The sequence below is a fragment of the Nothobranchius furzeri genome, chromosome 3 (assembly GCF_043380555.1).
Source record: "Nothobranchius furzeri strain GRZ-AD chromosome 3, NfurGRZ-RIMD1, whole genome shotgun sequence".
Taxonomy (NCBI): domain Eukaryota; kingdom Metazoa; phylum Chordata; class Actinopteri; order Cyprinodontiformes; family Nothobranchiidae; genus Nothobranchius; species Nothobranchius furzeri.
In genome coordinates, this window is record NC_091743.1 from 64,715,677 (window position 1) to 64,732,785 (window position 17,109).

Genomic DNA, 17,109 nt, shown 5'->3' on the forward strand with positions numbered 1-17,109 from the left:
TAAATTTAAAATGTTGCTGCAGTATTATGATACACAATTGTAATAACATGCCGTAGCACGGAGACTTGGACATTTAAACATGTGTTTTAATGACAAAACACACACACACACACAATGAATGTGAATGGTTCACGGTAAATAGAGCTGTAAACTATCATTTATTCGTGTTCGCGTATCTAAATTCACATTTTAAAGTTATTTTTAGTCAGAATGTAATTTTTACAACAAGTTTTTTATCAAAATGATGATTTCATGGACTGAACGTCAATCTTATAAAACAAAAAAACTGTATTCAAGCTATATTTGTTGCAAACACGAGAAGCTGCAGCTTCCGTACAGTCCGTGAATGCAGCATTGTTGTTGTCCTCCATATCTGTTTGAGTAGCTCATTCAAGCAGCTCAAAGTCTCACTTCATAACATTTTCACCAGTGCAAGTACGCTTTTAACTAAATATTCACATTAATTGTTTCCTATTCCGTGCGGTAGTTTTTAAAAATAATTCAAAAGGCTCGCATTTGCTTCTTTTTCGACGTAAAAGCTAACAGCTAGCTTGTTCTGTTGTAGTTAAAGAGGAGAGGAGGCTGTCTCTCTGACAGCATTCAGGTGAAGTTATTTTTAACAACCACATTTAAAACCCTGGTTGGAGCTTATCACAGACATGGCCACTCGAATAGAGTGTATATTTTTTAGTGAGTTTCATCCTACTCTGGGCCCAAAGATAACCTACCAGGTAAGTAAACATGCTTGTTATAGTAGAAATCAAAGTTAATCTTTGCTTTCTTCCTGCGTCTGAGTACTAATCTTCTATTTGATTGTTATTGGTCTGACCCATATTGTGAGTTTCTTGTGTTATTTATTATATCGTGCTAAACAATCTACTTTATATGACTTTGTTCTTTCCCCTTACTTATATTTTGACAGGTTCCAGAGGAATACATTTCAAGAGAGTTATTTGATACTGTTCAAGTCTACATTATCACCAAACCAGAACTACAAAACAAATTAATTACAGTGTATGTAATCCATGCTTGTTAAGTTGATATTTTTTAAAGTCAAACTTCTGACACAATTTTTTTATTTTTTATAGGACTGCGATGGATAAAAAGCTGATTGGCTGCCCGGTGTGCATCGAGCATAAAAAGTATAGTCGAAATGCCCTTCTGTTTAACCTCGGTTTTGTTTGTGATGCTCAGACCAACACGTGCGCTCTTGAACCAATCGTCAAGAAGCTGTCTGGGTACCTCACAACTCTGGAGGTAATGTGCAATGCGTTCTGGGATTGCTTTTTCTTTCTTTTCCAGTGAGACATCTAAGAGGTGATGCTCATGTTTTTTTCTGCATTTTGTTGCAGTTGGAAAGTGGATTCATATCAAAAGAAGAGAGTAAGCATAAACTCATACCCATCATGTCGACCCTGCTAGAGGACCTTAACGCCACAGGAGCCTGCACCTTACCGATTGGTATTGTTTTCTATTTTGTTCTGTAGATTTAATTATGAACACAAACCAAGCAAAATTTACTTCCTCAATTGTGTGTTGTGTGTTACAAAACATGTGATGTAAAGCGGGTCCATGGTGTCTTCAGGTTTGAGCTAACACGTCTGAAAACAGTGTCTCAAACAATCACCACATCTGCCTCTGCTTTAATATTGTGGAACAATTAGCGTTGATATGACTCAAATGAACTGCTGTAGTGCTGTTACAAATGAAATTCTCATTTAGACTTATATTAATTTACAAACGTGGCTCCAGATCCGATATTGAATTGAGTCAAGCTCTTGGGCTTGCTTACAGGTAAACCATAACTTAAAGGGACTTTATGGACTTTTGAATTTTTATACTCGCGATTGCCCCCTCAGGCCAAACGCGTAATGGCAGCTTCAATAGTAGGCTCTTGCACGAGGCACGCATGCTGTACGTGCACACTCCTTAACAAAAATAACAGCTGAGATAGTCCCTTGTGTGTGTGTGTGTGTGTGTGTGTGTGTGTGTGTGTGTGTGTGTGTGTGTGTGTGTGTGTGTGTGTGCGCGTGTGTGTGTGTGTGTGTGTGTGGCCCAGAGGACAGGAGAATGCACAGCTAATTAATTAAATAATTTGGTTCTGTACCTTTCTCTTCAGCACAGTCGACAAAGGTTTATGATGGGTCAGTCCTCCTGCATGCTCAGATCATTCCCTTCCCTTGCTTGAAAAATTGTTCCAAAATGAAAGTTGAACCCACATCTTTTTTATCTGTGAATTCAATGCCGTTCGGCGAGTCTCAAATACAAATTTGGGCATCTTACTGCAAAAAAATATAACATTAATGTGAAAAAAAAACTAAATAAACTATGTTCACACCCAGAATCGAACCCTGGTCTTCTGCATGAGAGTCAGACACCTTACAAGGTGAGCTACACACCAGTAACATTCATAGTATCTGTAACTTTTATATCCTTAATAACACCTGAAACAACGTCAAACCAAAGAACGGTTCAGAGCGAAAATGGCTATTTTGTTGCTAATTTGCAGGAAATATCTAGAAGAAAGTTCTAAAGAAAGTACAGTAGCTAAGGGTCCTCAGAAATGTAGCTAGGTCCGTCACTAGGCATTAGGAACAGCGACAAAGTCGCTGAGTTGGCACTGCTGCTAAAGCTACGGATAGCAAATGCTACGGGCTATGCCTGAGCGTGAACGTGCATGAAGCAGCCTGCTCGACCCGAGCAGCTCTCTTTTTCTGTGATTTTACAGAAAAACAGGCAATCAGGCTCTTTCTACAGGACCAGGACACTGCAGGAGAATGTATGAAGAAGAAATTTATTATTTCTATACATGTTTTGGTTGTCAAACTTCCATAATGCCCCTTTAAAGCCCAAATGTGTGTAACAACATTCAACTCCTTAGCGCCACGCAGTTCAGAGTGGGTATTGCAGCTACAGTAGACCACGCACGTCAAAAAGGCAATGTAGAAACCACCACACACCAGCTTTCAACTGCCTGCATGTTTTATTTAATGTTTCTCCAGCTTCGTGCAATCAGCGTCTCTCTCAGGTATTAGAGAGCTCTCTCTTAGTGACCTGTGAATATATGTAGAACGGGTCTGGTCAGTCATTAGCAGCTGCTGTGTTCTCGCTCCAGTGCTGCAGCAACAACAGTGTCTGCCATGTTACTCTTCTCCCTCAACACCGCGGTTGTGCACACACCACCACAGTTTTAAACAACTTCCAGCTTTCAATCCAGCAATCACATGTAGCAGATCAAGCAACCCAAGGGGAATGAGCAGAATTTCCCCTAACCAGTAAGGCTGCCATAGAGAGAACAGGTGTCACTCCCACATAACATTTAGAGGGAGGAGAACTTTCCTGTCAAAGTGCAAATGCGACACGAGGAGCATTATATCTTAAATGTCCCTAAACAGCTATGGTATTTCTAGATGGTGCATGATTATGGAGCGTTAACCACATTTTACGTATGTAAAAATGTGAAATTTTAAGCTAATACGAATATTTAGAGTAGACATCAGTGAGAAATATAAATGAAAGAACAAGTGTGTGAATGTGATACACAGAATTAGAGAGTAAACAACTAAAAACATTACACCCTGCGCAGTTAAAGCTAATCTTGGATACATCAATCCTGATCATAAAGTGCTAAGCATGGTGATATGGGGCTGATCATTTGAGCTTGTTTTTCAGCCATTAAGTCTGATCAATTCTACAGTGATAAGATAAGGGAAAAGTTATTTATTTTCTTTAAACTAAAATATTCAAATTAAAGGTCGTCTGTCTTATTGACAAAACGGAATCATTCAAAACACTGCGTCAAGTCTATAACAAAACTACTGAATAATGATTGAATTCCTGCTACTTTAAGGAAGGTGAGGAGGAGAAAAAAAATGTGTTCAAGCAAGAATGTTCGGAAACAGTTCTGAGAAAACCTGATGAAACGGCCTCTGACATTAGAGACTCGTTGACGTATGGAAGAGGATTGTTTAAAAACGTCAGTCAAAACCTTTTTAGCAAGCCATTGTATCAAATGCTAAGCAGTAATTATTTGCACATGGGGCAACCTCGAGTTTTCATTTGTGTGGGTTTAGCTGAGTGGGAATGAGCAAACCTCCTTTATTTTTTTTTTACTTTAAAACTGGGGAAAAGGTGTGCTGACATTTCACTTAGTGATGATGGATTTGAGTATTCCAGGTATGCGCTGTGTCATTATTCAAGGCCCATTGCATAAGTATATCTTTGTTTCATAAGGGGCTTTGGAAAATTTTGTAAGCTTTTTTTTCCTGAGTGGAGGGTTGAGCAGCGTCATTTTAAATTAAAATTAGTAAGTAAAGTTTGTTTATATTACCTATCAAAAAGACATGAAAAGAGTTTATCCTGAAGAGGGTGGGGTTTTAGGCTGAATTATTACATTTTAAATAAAAAGCACAAAAATGTCTAAAATAATGACTACACGTGTCTACAGCAGTATTAGACACTCAGTTCCAGTGGGAAAAAAGTTGATTTGGGGTGACTTGCTCTTTAAACTCATGTTCAATTCTGTACTTTAAACCCATGTGTTCTTACACGTCTCTGAAACAACAAAACTAGGAAACTTTATCATAAACTCAGTTTTACTAATATTCCATAACATTTCTTTTTAGAAACTGAGGCTAGAACGCTCTTCTGAAACCCCAGAAACAACTACAGCTGATTTATGCCAAGATTAGTGACTTTATTTTAATTTTGTGTGATTCACTTTCTCTGTTCCAGATGATGCCAACACCATCCATCTAAAACTGATCCAGCTCCGAAAGGACCCACCGATAGTTCAAGAATACGACGTTCCCGTTTTTACCCACTGCAAAGACCTTTATATCAAATCTCAGTGGGATCTCACCACTCAACAGGCAAGTCCAGCGCCGTGTGGCTTCCGAGTAATCTGGATAAGACGCAGGCCTAAATTCCAAGAAGCAATAAGTGAAATACTTGTGAATTAAAGCTTGTTATCTCTTTAGAAAGAGTGATACGGAAGCGTTTTTCAGTTTTCATTGCTCTAAGTGTGGAAATGAGGCTCTTTTCCAGGAGGAGGTGCATTTTAAGTGGTACAATACAGCATTATTGCTGCAATAAAATACAGATTTCTCATTTTTGTAGTTCGTAAAAAAGTGAATGTTTGTTTTCACCCAGCAAGTTGAGGTCATGGAGCTTTTGTACAAAGACTTTGTGTTCTTTTTTTTTTTCTCCAGATTTTGCCGTACATCGATGGATTCAGACACATCCAGAAGATTTCTGCTGAAGCAGATGTGGAGCTGAATCTCGTTCGTATTGCTGTTCAGAATCTTTTGTAAGTGCTTTTTTTATGGTTTTGAGCAACAGCTCTTCAGATTGATTGCATTTTTTTAAATTGTGCAACCGTTAATAGAATAGATAAATGTTGCCCTTACAGTAGAAACAATAAAAAAACTTAATTAAATGTGCTTTGCCTTTGCAGGTATTATGGAGTCGTGACATTGGTGTCAATATTCCAGGTACATAAATAAATCTACAGAATACCTCTCATTCTACTGCATGCGTTCATTATTTGGTGAAGCTGATCATAAAATGAATTGCAATAAGTCACTGTTTGAATGTAAACTTTATTAAATGTTCGGTGTTGTCATTGAAACCCTTTAGAAGCCTAGAGATCTTGACAAACTAGCAGTAGAAAAGATTTTGCTCTGCAGATTGGTCTTGTAGCCTCAACATGTCTGCTGTCAATCAATTTTAGTTCTGGCCAGTCACCTTTGGGCTGGCTTAGCACAAAAGCTGTTACAGAGGAAAAACTACAAAAACGGTGTTAGTTCAGGAACAGCGCTCGTTTGAAACGTCTTTGGTATCAACTTTGGACAATTTAGACTCTTTCTTTGAGACATGAGCGGATATAGGTACTTTAAAGGTGTTGATCACTGAAAAACCATTTTTAAATTATTTCTTCTGATTACAGTCGGTCACTGAGTTTTTCATGCAGGCCGAACATGAAAATAGTCTCTTACACCTATCTCCTGCATTAGCTTCTGATTGAAAATAGACGGTGAAACTCTAGGATAAGCCTGACAGATCTACGTCACACTGTCATTGAAAATTCATGGACTCACCCATCTTGAGTCACGAGAGGGACGGCTGTTGATTTAGCGTCCAAGAGACGGCAGAAAATGTCTGTGCTAGCAAAAGCTAACCGTTAACATTAGTAACTCCACCACACAGCAGAACACCTCCAGTGTTATTTGTGGAGATAAAACATCCAAAAACATCCACATTGCAGAGCACACGGAATCAGTGGTAGAGTCTTGTTGCTGTTATCCAGTCAGGGACAAGAAGCCCAAATGTCAGGAAATAAGGCTCCAAATCCTACCGTGTTGTGCTACTCTGCTGCAGCAGACTTGTCCGTGCTGATCCAGGTGCATCTGGGCTTTTTTTGCCCCAAGTATGGCTTGCAGGGCATTCATTCCTAACAGAGGCCACTGCAAATGTATTGATTAAATGAGTGTTCAACACCTTTGAGTCCTTTAGATGAATTTGCTTTTTCTTCTTTGGCAGTTTATGGTGGACTGCCCTATTGATTGATTTCTGTAGCAATGAACACATCATGTTGTCCTTTGTTCCGATTGATCCCAGTGCTGTCTAATGCACGGACAGTTTGAAAGATGACGGTAGATTCCTTACCACGACTGAGCTCTGTCTATGGGTTGTGGCCAGGCTATATATGTATAGTGGCTTGCCAGGCTAACTCTTTGGTTTATTTTTATAGGAATAACTTCTTTAAGGTTTATTTATTTTGTGCCTTTCTTTCTTCTAGTACTCTAATGTGTACTGCACAACCCCAAAAGTTCAGAGCCTTATTGATGACAAATCCATTCAGGAGGAATGTCTCGGCTATGTCACAAAGCACGGTAAGAAAAGGTTGGGATTATTCTTGGAGGTTGGCGTTATTTAATTATGTTACAGTGCAGTAATGTATTTATTTTGGACACAATCAGGTCAGAAACGGGCCAGTCTGAGAGATGTATTCCAGCTGTACTGCGGTCTGAGCCCAGGAACCACAGTACGAGACCTTTGCTCCCGCTACTCTCAGCAGCTTCACAGGGTTGACGAGAGGTTGGGGTCACTCACCATATCCAGTCTTAAAAGGACTTTACTGTTCTTGTAAAGTCGCAGCAGAGTGGTGTTTTCTTAAAACAGTGTCATATTCCCTGCCCAGGAGACTAATCCAGTTTGGACTGATGAAGTCTCTCATTCGCCGGCTGCAGAAGTATCCAGTGAAGGTGATTCGTGACGAGAGAAGCAGACCGCCTCGACTCTACACTGGTTGTCATAGTTATGATGAGATCTGCTGCAAAACAGGCGTGTTCTCCTTTGACACTTTTCCATCATGTAGAAAAGGCTGTTTCTGTGCTTGGCCTGCATGTTGTTTCCATGACTACTGTAGACATGAGCAGGATAATTAACCACTCTCAGCTAATCTCTTCCAAAATATCACAGATTATAATAAAATGTCATTGGCAAGGTTTTATTTAAGTGCTTTCTTTAAGTTAGTTACAACAACGAATAATTGCTGCTGGTAGGGAAAAAAATCTAATTATTGTTATGTTTTGCTTATAATCTTGTCTATTTCACAGGTATTAGTTACAAGGAGCTGGATGAACGTTTGGAAAACGACCCCAATATAGTTGTGTGCTGGAAGTGATGCCTGAAAAAACAAAGATGCCTCAACCAAAGGTGCCTTTGTTGAGAAATGATGTCTTTGATTTAATAAACCAAATTGTTTCTGTCATTGAAAAGCTCTATTTGGTTATATGTGAATTTTATCAGTAACTGACTGCTTCCTATTTTGATCAAGTTATGAAGAAGACCTGTGAATCGGTAACCTCAAACGAGTTTAATTTGCTGCATATCTCACATAATTGTGTGTTCATTAAACAAAGTAGAAAAAAGGTTAAAATTGTTTTTCATTGTATTTTTGTTATGACTAATAATAAATCAAGAGCTGCTCATTCATATGACACAAACTAAAACAAACAGGATCAACTGTTCTTTATGCTTAGTTTAATCATACTTTGTGTAGAAAATTTTAGTAAAGAAGACACAGAATAGATATTTACAATAACCTATTTGAATGTATAAAATGCGTAGATTAGCATTTTAAAATGTCACCACAAAACTCATTACAGCAGGCACATAAAACTTTAGAAACATGATTGAATTTCTAATTTCTAAATAAACTGCTAAACTTTTTACGTATTTGCTATTAAAATGAAGTTATGGACTTTTTGGAATTTTATTTGACGTAAAAAGTCATTTTGTAGAAGGTCAGTCGTTTTGTTTTGAATTTGTCTGTTTCGGAATGAAGAAAAACCGGAGCGTGAGGCCAGGTCATCTGAGGACGTCCATTGCTCCTGTTGCTTAGCAACGCAGCAGCCAATCCATTCGTTCAACCGGTTCGTACTTTTAGGTGAAGATTTGTCGCCCCACATCGGCGGTTACGATTATTTGCAGTATGTAGTTACCAAGGAAACCGTGTTTCTAAACATTGTAGCGAATAAAAAGGGGTATTTGAATTGGTAAATAGTTACATATCGACATGGAAACGTCGGTCATTCTGCCTGTGGAAGCGGAAGGGTTCATTCAAAGTTTGGAAACTTTTTCTGTAAAAGACCTGGGCTCTTCCAGGTAAAAGTACGCTAGCATGACTTTAGCTTAGGCTACTTGTTTTGTTGGTCAGTCAGCAGATGAGATGTGGAGGAAAAGAATTAAACCATTTTTAAAATGGGATCCAGATGTTGTGAGCTATATTTTAAAAACTTGATTGTTGCTTTATCAAATTGTTTATCAGTTAATCTAAATGGTAACTTTTAGTTGTACGAACCTCAGTTTTAAACTGGACTTTCGCGTTCACTACATTCAGTTACCACGGAGGTAAATCTCTTCAGCTTTTTTAGGGCAACAAATCATTGGGAGGGTTTCAACTGAGATTTATGTTAACTAGTGACTAAATCTTGCTGGTGGTTTGTATTTATTTAAAAGTGACAGGACAGATGTGAAAATGATGGACAAAATTCTCATAAAAAGTGACTGTCAGAAGTTTTTCTAAGTCAGTGATTCCCAAACTTCTCGGCTTCAGATGCCCAAAATAATAATTGTCAAAACATGTGACCTCATATATCTGTGATATGACTGCACAAACATGCTCAAAAAGCTGAATAATACAGGGCATCAAGAAAACACTTCAGCTCAGATTCACTTATTTAAATTAATGACAATTTAGGGAGTTTTTGAACTTTTAATGCTGAAATTTTTGCTTCAGTTTTCTTTATTTTGATTTCTGAAAATTATCTCTAGACCCACCATGTAGCTCTTGGTGACCCACAGTTGAGTCCCGACCCCAACCTTGGGAACCACTGTTCTCAGTGATGGAGTGTGACCATCATTGAAGCTGACTTTGACTTTTGGACCTTTGCAAGAACTTCTCAGCCTTAAGTCTGGATGTAAATAAAACTCAGGACAGATGGATTAAAAAAGAATCGGATCCTAGTTGAAGACTGTCTGAAGTTTTAGGTATTTCTTTTTGACATAAAATACATATATTTTTAACAAAATGTGTGTATGCATCACAGAAAATTCCGTCCAGTCATAAATACATTTTTGTATTTCTCTTTAAATAAATGAACAACAATGCTTGCATTTTTATTAAAAAGTAATGAGTTCTCAAATCAAACCCTGCCGTTTTTAAAATACACCTTTAACATTTTTTTAATCTATCCAGTTTATTAGCACTTCTTGGCACATATTTGTATGTATTTAATAATTTATATCCACATTGCAGATTTGTATTGTTCTTAATCAGAATATTTTAGCTACGTTGTATAATTTGCATGTATTGTTTTTATTCTCTAGATTTTCTCATGATTCAGTTTTAGATTTTGGTGGGGGTTTTTTTCTCGTTCCTAAACCTGGTTATGTACTTCCTTTTCAGATAAGACAATGAATTTCTCCTTTACAGTCTATTTCTTTGTTAACAGATGGTTCAGACAACACGAATACATTGAGAAGCTAAACATGCAGGCGATACTGAATGCTTCCACCATGCACGATGAGTACATCAATGAGCTCCTGGTGTCACTCGGAAAGGTAGCTGCCACCACAACACGGTTGTGATATAAAAATACCAAGAGATCAGTGACATAATCCTCATTGTAGATACCCGTCCTGGTCCATGAGATGATCCTTGTGGAGGTGTGGAAGCAGAAAGTGTTTCCCATCATGTGTCAGCTGCAGGACTTCAAACCTAAAAACACTTTTCACCTTTATATGGTGGTAAGTGTGAGAGGAGATGGGAAATGATGAAGATCTGCTTGAATTGTTAACATGTTTGCCCGATCCACCATCAGATCCACCATGAAGCCACAATCATAAACCTACTGGAAACAATAATGTTTCATAAGGTAAGTCATTGCTCAGATTCATCTAATAGCATTTGCAGGATCATTTAAATTCTTAAAGCATTAGTTTAACTGCACAACTGTTGTTGTAAATGACGTTTTATGTGTTTTTGTGTGTGTAGGATTCATGTGAGGCAGCTGATGACTCTCTTCTTGACTTGGTGGATTACTGCCATCGCAAACTCACCTTGCTGGCCAGCGAAGCGACCAAGGGAAGTGCTGTGACTCATGACCAACATAACCAAATATCCTTTATAGAGGTAAAAACACAGAGTGACAGCTATTTTTGTTATACCTTATTCAGACACCTTGTTGACTCTGCAGGATAAGTCACAATGTTTGTTTTGGTTGGATAAAGGAACTGCAAATGCAGAAGGCGGCGCTGGAGTTTGACATCTCCCTGAAAGCTGTATCTGTGCTCCGCTACATCACAGAACATGCGGATAGGTACGCAACCGTTGGAGCGTATCAGATGTTTTGTCTGTCCTGTTTTCTAAGTAAATGGGAAATGTTCATAGATATGAGGCACTGCACAGAAATTAAAGCTCTTATCTTCTCAGTATCAGTGTCATCAATCGGATGCTGTGCACACACAACGTGCCGTGTGTTCTGGTTCAGCTGATTGACTCCTGCCCTTGGGGTCGCTGCAACAAAGGTAGATCACTTGTATGAAAGGAGCACAAAAATATCATTCTAATCAGTTTTTAAAATCTTGTATGTGTGTGTTTATTTATCCTTGATGTTAGCAAAATACACCTTGAACCACTGGCTAACCCTAATCAATGAAACTTTTAGAAGCACTCAAAGCTGTCTGTATTTTTTCTTTTATCTGACGCACGTCTAGTGGCTGATGAGCGTATCACATCATGACTTACTTTGATTTCTGAAAGCAACACCTCTCATTCATGAACGCGCTCCTCTAGCCAACAAGCAGAGCTAAAACACATTTTTTTACAATTATCAGGCTCACTCTATGTTCTATATTCATACTATCATATTTTAAAGACTTACTTGTTCAGTAATAAGGTCTTCAACTCTGCATCAACCGAGGTACGCCCTGAAACGCTCGAGCATGCTCTGTGATTAACGTCTGTACGTAAGCTGTAGTCTAATGCTAATGGTTAGTGCTGGCACTCAGGCATATTACATCTAGATCTATGGGACTGGTGGCAGGCTTAGCAAAAAGCAGACTCATTGCCTACATTATATCAGTGCATGATAAGACAATCCCTTTTATGGATTTTTGAAAAATCAAACATAATTCCCGAAAGAGGAAAACTCCGGACAGCAGCTTTAAGCAAACACACAAATGGGCAAAACTCTTCACTTTACAGATATTCATGTAAAATTGAATTAATTAAGTTGGTAATAGATGATATTCAATAAATGATAGGACTTAAAGTTTTAAAATGTTATTTTTCACCCTTAAAGCCTTGAACACCCTTGCAGCTGTATCACTGAGGTCCATACACAGTGTCTTGCCACCCAAGTTGTTACCTTTGTGCCTTCCACTTAGAGCCTTCTTGACTCGTCTCGACTTTTATTTACATAGCACTTAGTTTCCAGACACATTCATTTCACCACAGTGCACACAACCCTATGTAAGCAACAATGTCAAAAATCTTGCCGAGTTCAAAGCCAGAGAATAAAAATTGGTTTTTGACCTAGATCATAAAAACCATCACAGAGGAGCACTGTTTAATATGAAACAGAAGCTCATTCCAGAGTCTTGGAGCCGTCACTGAAAAAGCTCTATCCAATCTCATCTTCACCCAAGACTAAGAGGCAGCAACAAGTTTTGAGAATAAAGAGCGTCTGAAAGGACATGCAGGAATCAGACAGGTGGGCTGGAACTAGACCCTTCAACAGTTTTAAAACCAATAAAATAAGTAACAAGTAGCCAATGTAATGAGGCCAACATGGGGGAAGCATGTTCAAATGTCCTAGTACCCTCCAAAATTCTCCCTGCACAATTTTATAACTGTTGACAAGGCAACGCGCTCCGATTAACCCTGATTAAATAGAGTTGAAGATCACATGTAGAGAGAAATGGCTTTATAAACATCTTAGACAAATGTTTAAGATGATAAACAACCCGATTCATATGACCTTTAAAAATAGAAGCTCATCACAATAAACAGTAAACATTGTTAAAACAGTAAGATCCTTTTGGCCAGTGGAGACAATCCTGACCTTTAAATTCTTAGCCTGGCAAGCCATCCTATATCTGGCCATTGCCAATTGACGGCTCTTAGTCGTGGGGCAGGATCTACAGTTCAAACTGTCTCTGCGTGCTATTGGATAAACAATGTGATGTCAACCAACAAGGCAGTCCAAGTCTGTCAAAAAATGCAGATACATCTTTTTCCTAAATAAAATTAAGCATATCTGATTAATTATGCTGCCTCACGACCACTTAGGATTGACTGATTAATGTTTGTTTTTAGCCTCAAGGGCAACCTGCTGGCTTCATTATCACTCGTAAGTTGCTTTGGACTAAAGCATCTGATAAATACATAAACATAAACATTTTCTCTTGACTCAAATAAAAGCCCAACTGAAAATAGTCCAAAGTTGATGCCAAAGCTGTTTCAAATGAGCCGCCAGCATCTTGCTGTTCCAATAGAACACTGTGATTGGACCGTTATGGATGTCAGTCAGTGGGGCAATCCAACATACATTATGGAAAAAGTAAAGAAGACAAAAATACATTGTTTTTCTAAATAAACGCGCTGTGATTAGCCAGCCACAGTATTGGACAGGGCAGTGAAGGTTCCAATGGAGCGAGACCAACATGCAAAGCTAAATTATTTTGCTTTGACAAATGATGGTCTAGAATCTAGGCTATTAAATTCCACCTTTAAACTTTAATTTTGTAGTGAAAGGGCATGCCCTTAGTCAATCTATTTTAAGTAAAATACCAGACAGTTGTAGCGTCAGCGTGATTGAATGATCTTTTCCTACAGCCTTTAACGCTAGCTTTTAAACACGGTCGCGGAACTCTCCCCCTCCTGTTGGCTATCATCCGCTTGAAACTGGAACCCACATTGCCAGAGGAAATGAGAGTGCGCTTATTGAGGCAGCAGTAGCTCAGGAGGTAGAGCGGATTGCAGGTTTGATTCCAGCTTCCGCTAGGGGTACTCTGCTGCTGTGTCCTTGAGCAAGACACTTCACTCTACTTGCCTGCATTGATGGTTGTTAGATGGGCAGATGGCGCAAAATGGCAGCCTTGTCTCTGTCAGACTGCCCCAGGGAGGCTACATAGCTTACAATCATCTGCAGTGTGTGAATGTGAGTGTGTGTGACAAATGGAAAATGCTTTGAGTGCCAAGAAAAGTGCTATATAACTCCAACTCAAATAAACACCAGACACTATTTTCAAGGTCCACACATCTTTTGTTGTCCGTGACTTCAAGTGGTAGTTTTCTTTTTGGAAGTCTGGTAGTTTAGCCTAAAGTTGAAGTGGTAGCAGCTGGCTGTTTCTCCTTCTCTGTTATTGAGCCGTGAACCTCTCACACCTTGTCATGATGTGAGGATGTTTGGATCCACAGCAGGTAAAATCACACAGGAGCAGCTGTAGAAGGTTTAAAGTCTGTTTAATTCATGGTGATGTCAGGAACCAAGACTAACAAAAAAAAAAGACCAGGGACAGGAGGGCGATCCGACCCACAACACAAAACCGACAGGGCTTAAATACATGAGGGCACAAGTAATAAGGGAACGAGAGGCAGGTGGGACCAATTAACACAAACAGGACATTAAACTGAAGCTGGGGAAACAATGCGACACCTCTGTGGTGTTCTGTTGCTGAATAAGCTTGCTCTTTCTACCAATTCCGCCTTTCCCGGGATCCACTGATTACCTTTTCCTTTTTTTTTCTCTTTCCCTTTCCTTACATTTTTAATCACACTTTTTCATTTTTCTCATTGTTATTATATTGTTTAATCATTGTATAAATCTTAATCTTTAATTTGAGTTATTTTGAAGTGCCTTGTGATTTTTATCTTGAGAGGTGCCATGTAAAAGACAGTTTTCTTTCTTTCTAATAGAGGAGCCAAGGAAGTGCAGAAGTGCTGCGATTCAACAACCAGATTTTCCAATAGTTGCATTCGTTTTTGGTCCGAACCGTGTTATTGGCTCATGTTTTTAGACAAATGCGAGGGAATCACTTCATTAATGTTTTTCAATTTTTTAGTCTCCACAGTATATTCATAGCTATGTTAGAATGTTAAGAATAGAATAGAGTAGACTTTATTGATCTCACTTTGGGGAAATTTGCTTGTTACAGCTGCAGCACCAAAACTTAAAGAGAATAAATTGAAGAAAATATAATAATAAAGGTACATGTATATACACGTAGGCAGTAAGCTAGAATTGTAACCTTCGACCACTAAAAGCCACGAATCAAAAAAGGAAAAAACTTCGGTTCCAACACTGCAGCATACTGCAAGAGACAAGGACATTCTATGTAAATCTGGTATTGAACACATACTGAGTCTTGCATTGGTGTTATTGTGTAACAGGATAATGCCAGTTAAACACTCTTACTGCAGAGGGGATGAATGACCCACGGTAGCGTTCTGTTTTACATCTGGGATGTCTCAGCCTGCCTCTGAAGAAACTGTCCATGGTCTCCACAGTGGAACACAGTGGGTGGGAGGGTTTTTTTAAGATGGTGGTCATCTTCCCCAGCATCCTCCTTACACACGTCTCCTCAAGAGGCATGAAAAATAGTTTGAAGCTAATTTGTTTTGTAGATTCGCCGTTTCAACTTTAATCCAATGCCCACTTTCTATTTCCCCCTGCAGGTGAAGTACAAAAATACATTAAGGGCAAATGGCAGACGATTCCAGCTGAGGACCATTTAAAGATAACTACTCTGGATGGGCAGGTCTGGCTTTCCCTTTACAACTTGCTTCTAAGGGAAGAGTGTCAAAGAAAGTACGACTTCAACAGTTTCAACAAGAGTCAGCTTCTGAGGGTATGCATGGAGTGATTTTGACCTTTCTTTGTGCTTCCTGTAGACATTTAGGAAGTGTCTAAGTTAGTGTGTTGCTCTCATTTGTCTTATCTGACATCCTCCCCTGTTAGAGCAGAGATCCAGTTTCCAGAGGTTGTTTTTCCTCTGGTGTTTCCTCCTATTATAAGCCCACTTGTGCTCTTCCTTAAACATTAATTAGAAAACCAGAGAGCCTCGAGCATCCTCTTTCTATCACATTTTTTTCTCATGCAGTCATATTCCACGGTATTCTGATGGTTGTAGTGGCTATTCCTGCTGATGTGGTGTTTATGTGCCGCAGCTCAGGGGATTCCTGACCGAGGTGCTGGTTGACCAGTTACCAAACCTGGTTGAACTTCAGCGCTTTCTGGCTCATCTCGCAGTTACAGAACCAGCCCCTCCAAAAAAAGAACTCATTCTGGAGCAGGTAAGACACTTTTGCAGAAATGCACTCATCTGTGATTTTGTACATCCTCTTACAGTTTTTTTCCTCAATTAACAGATCCCAAAAATCTGGAGCTACATTGCCAAAGAGAATGCTGGGAAGTGGAAGGCGATAGCCAAGTATCAAGTCAAAGAAACATTCAGCCTATCTGACAGTGATCTGAGGCAGCAGGCCCAGAGGTAATGGTGGAAGCACAGATCTGAGTGAATGAAGAAACAGGAACAACTCAACTATGTTCAGTGCTTTGATTGTTTTTACAAGGTTGGCTCAGACATATAACTTGGATGTGATGGAAGGTTTAATCCCAGAGAAACCAAAGTGTGGATCCTGTGGGAGGGAGGCTGCAAAAAGATGCTCTCGATGCCAGAAAGAATGGTACTGCCACAGGTATGGAGGGAACTTTATTTATGTAGCAACCTCTAAATAGATTTCACAGTTTCTACCTGTCAAGGAGGAGCTTGACCATAGAGCCCTGAAAGTTATTGTCAGGATTCTCAAATGAATTGTAATGGTTGACCAGAGCAGGGGCATCAGACAGGAGTGGTGTCAGCCCTTCTGCTTGCTCCAGTAAGGAGCCTCGCTGCAGAGTTCTGGACCAACTGCACGGTAACCTAGACGGGAGGAGATAAAGGCTTGAAAAACCATTTTAAGTTCATGTTTTGACACCACCCACTGGTTTTTGATGTGAATAAAAAGAGGTCAACGTCAGACGAATGTGTTGTTTTTATAGAGAATGTCAGGTGAAACACTGGGAAAAACACAAGAAAGCCTGTCAGCTGATGGCTGATGCCGTGGAGAAGATCCAGGAGGAGCGGCTAATGAAATCCTGAAGAGGGCTGCATGCACCTGTGGCAGAAGAACCAGAACATACAAATAAACTGGATCTTTATTGTTTATTGTATTAACACTGAATGCTAGAGAACTTAACGTTTTGCTGATTAAATGTTTTTTTGTGTTTGCATGTCATTTTAATATCTGTACCCAAATAAACTGCATCTTATGCTTTAACAGAAAAAGTCAGCTGATTTTTTTTCAGTCACTGCAGTTTGAGTTTCTTCCAGCAGGGAGGGGTTTGTGGTTTGGATGACCTTCTGCAGAAACCCTGACATGCCATAACGGTAAAATGAAAAACTTTTATTTTTTTTACTGCAGACCGGGTTGAACTTAAAGCCTGTTAGTAAATGTGCACTAGAGTCCTAAAACCTGAGACTCGTTTGGGTTTCTAC

General features: G+C 39.2%; 2 protein-coding genes across 6 annotated transcripts; both read left to right on the forward strand.

The window, feature by feature from the left end:
* Positions 1-335: 335 nt before the first annotated feature.
* nprl2 (NPR2 like, GATOR1 complex subunit) lies at positions 336-7,936 on the forward strand. 2 transcript variants are annotated; one of them, XM_054730272.2, is made up of 11 exons: positions 336-435; positions 923-1,014; positions 1,089-1,257; positions 1,353-1,461; positions 4,735-4,871; positions 5,211-5,308; positions 5,456-5,492; positions 6,800-6,893; positions 6,981-7,098; positions 7,202-7,344; positions 7,620-7,936. In XM_054730272.2, the coding sequence occupies exons 3-11, from the start codon at positions 1,096-1,098 to the stop codon at positions 7,685-7,687; spliced, it is 966 nt and encodes a 321-aa protein (XP_054586247.1). In that variant the 5' UTR covers positions 336-435; positions 923-1,014; positions 1,089-1,095; the 3' UTR covers positions 7,688-7,936. The 2 variants fall into 2 exon arrangements, with proteins under 2 accessions (XP_054586247.1, XP_015814469.1); XM_015958983.3 differs by having other exon boundaries at positions 342-731.
* Positions 7,625-16,923, forward strand: zmynd10 (zinc finger, MYND-type containing 10). Of its 4 annotated transcripts, none has more exons than XM_054730263.2 (12): positions 7,625-7,719; positions 10,020-10,128; positions 10,198-10,314; positions 10,389-10,442; positions 10,562-10,699; positions 10,798-10,886; positions 11,000-11,094; positions 15,248-15,420; positions 15,740-15,865; positions 15,941-16,062; positions 16,145-16,270; positions 16,614-16,923. In XM_054730263.2, exons 2-12 carry the CDS (start codon positions 10,057-10,059, stop codon positions 16,711-16,713), a joined length of 1,212 nt encoding a protein of 403 aa, XP_054586238.1. In that variant the 5' UTR covers positions 7,625-7,719; positions 10,020-10,056; the 3' UTR covers positions 16,714-16,923. The 4 variants fall into 4 exon arrangements, with proteins under 4 accessions (XP_054586238.1, XP_015814468.3, XP_054586241.1 ...); XM_015958982.3 differs by lacking the exon at positions 7,625-7,719 and adding an exon at positions 8,410-8,670; XM_054730266.2 differs by lacking the exon at positions 7,625-7,719 and adding an exon at positions 8,606-8,676.
* The last annotated feature ends 186 nt before the right edge of the window (positions 16,924-17,109 follow it).

What these genes read in the sequence shown, in the direction of transcription:
- nprl2 (XM_015958983.3), top strand. Translation starts at nt 660, where the DNA reads ATGGCCACTCGAATAGAGTGTATATTTTTTAGTGAGTTTCATCCTACT. An exon ending in ATTGCTGTTCAGAATCTTTT is followed by an intron (nt 5,309 to 5,455) that starts GTAAGTGCTTTT and finishes TTGCCTTTGCAG; the next exon opens with GTATTATGGAGTCGTGACAT. An exon ending in CGGCTATGTCACAAAGCACG is followed by an intron (nt 6,894 to 6,980) that starts GTAAGAAAAGGT and finishes GGACACAATCAG; the next exon opens with GTCAGAAACGGGCCAGTCTG.
- zmynd10 (XM_015958982.3), top strand. Translation starts at nt 8,582, where the DNA reads ATGGAAACGTCGGTCATTCTGCCTGTGGAAGCGGAAGGGTTCATTCAA. An exon ending in AAAGACCTGGGCTCTTCCAG is followed by an intron (nt 8,671 to 10,019) that starts GTAAAAGTACGC and finishes CTTTGTTAACAG; the next exon opens with ATGGTTCAGACAACACGAAT. An exon ending in ATCACAGAACATGCGGATAG is followed by an intron (nt 10,887 to 10,999) that starts GTACGCAACCGT and finishes TTATCTTCTCAG; the next exon opens with TATCAGTGTCATCAATCGGA.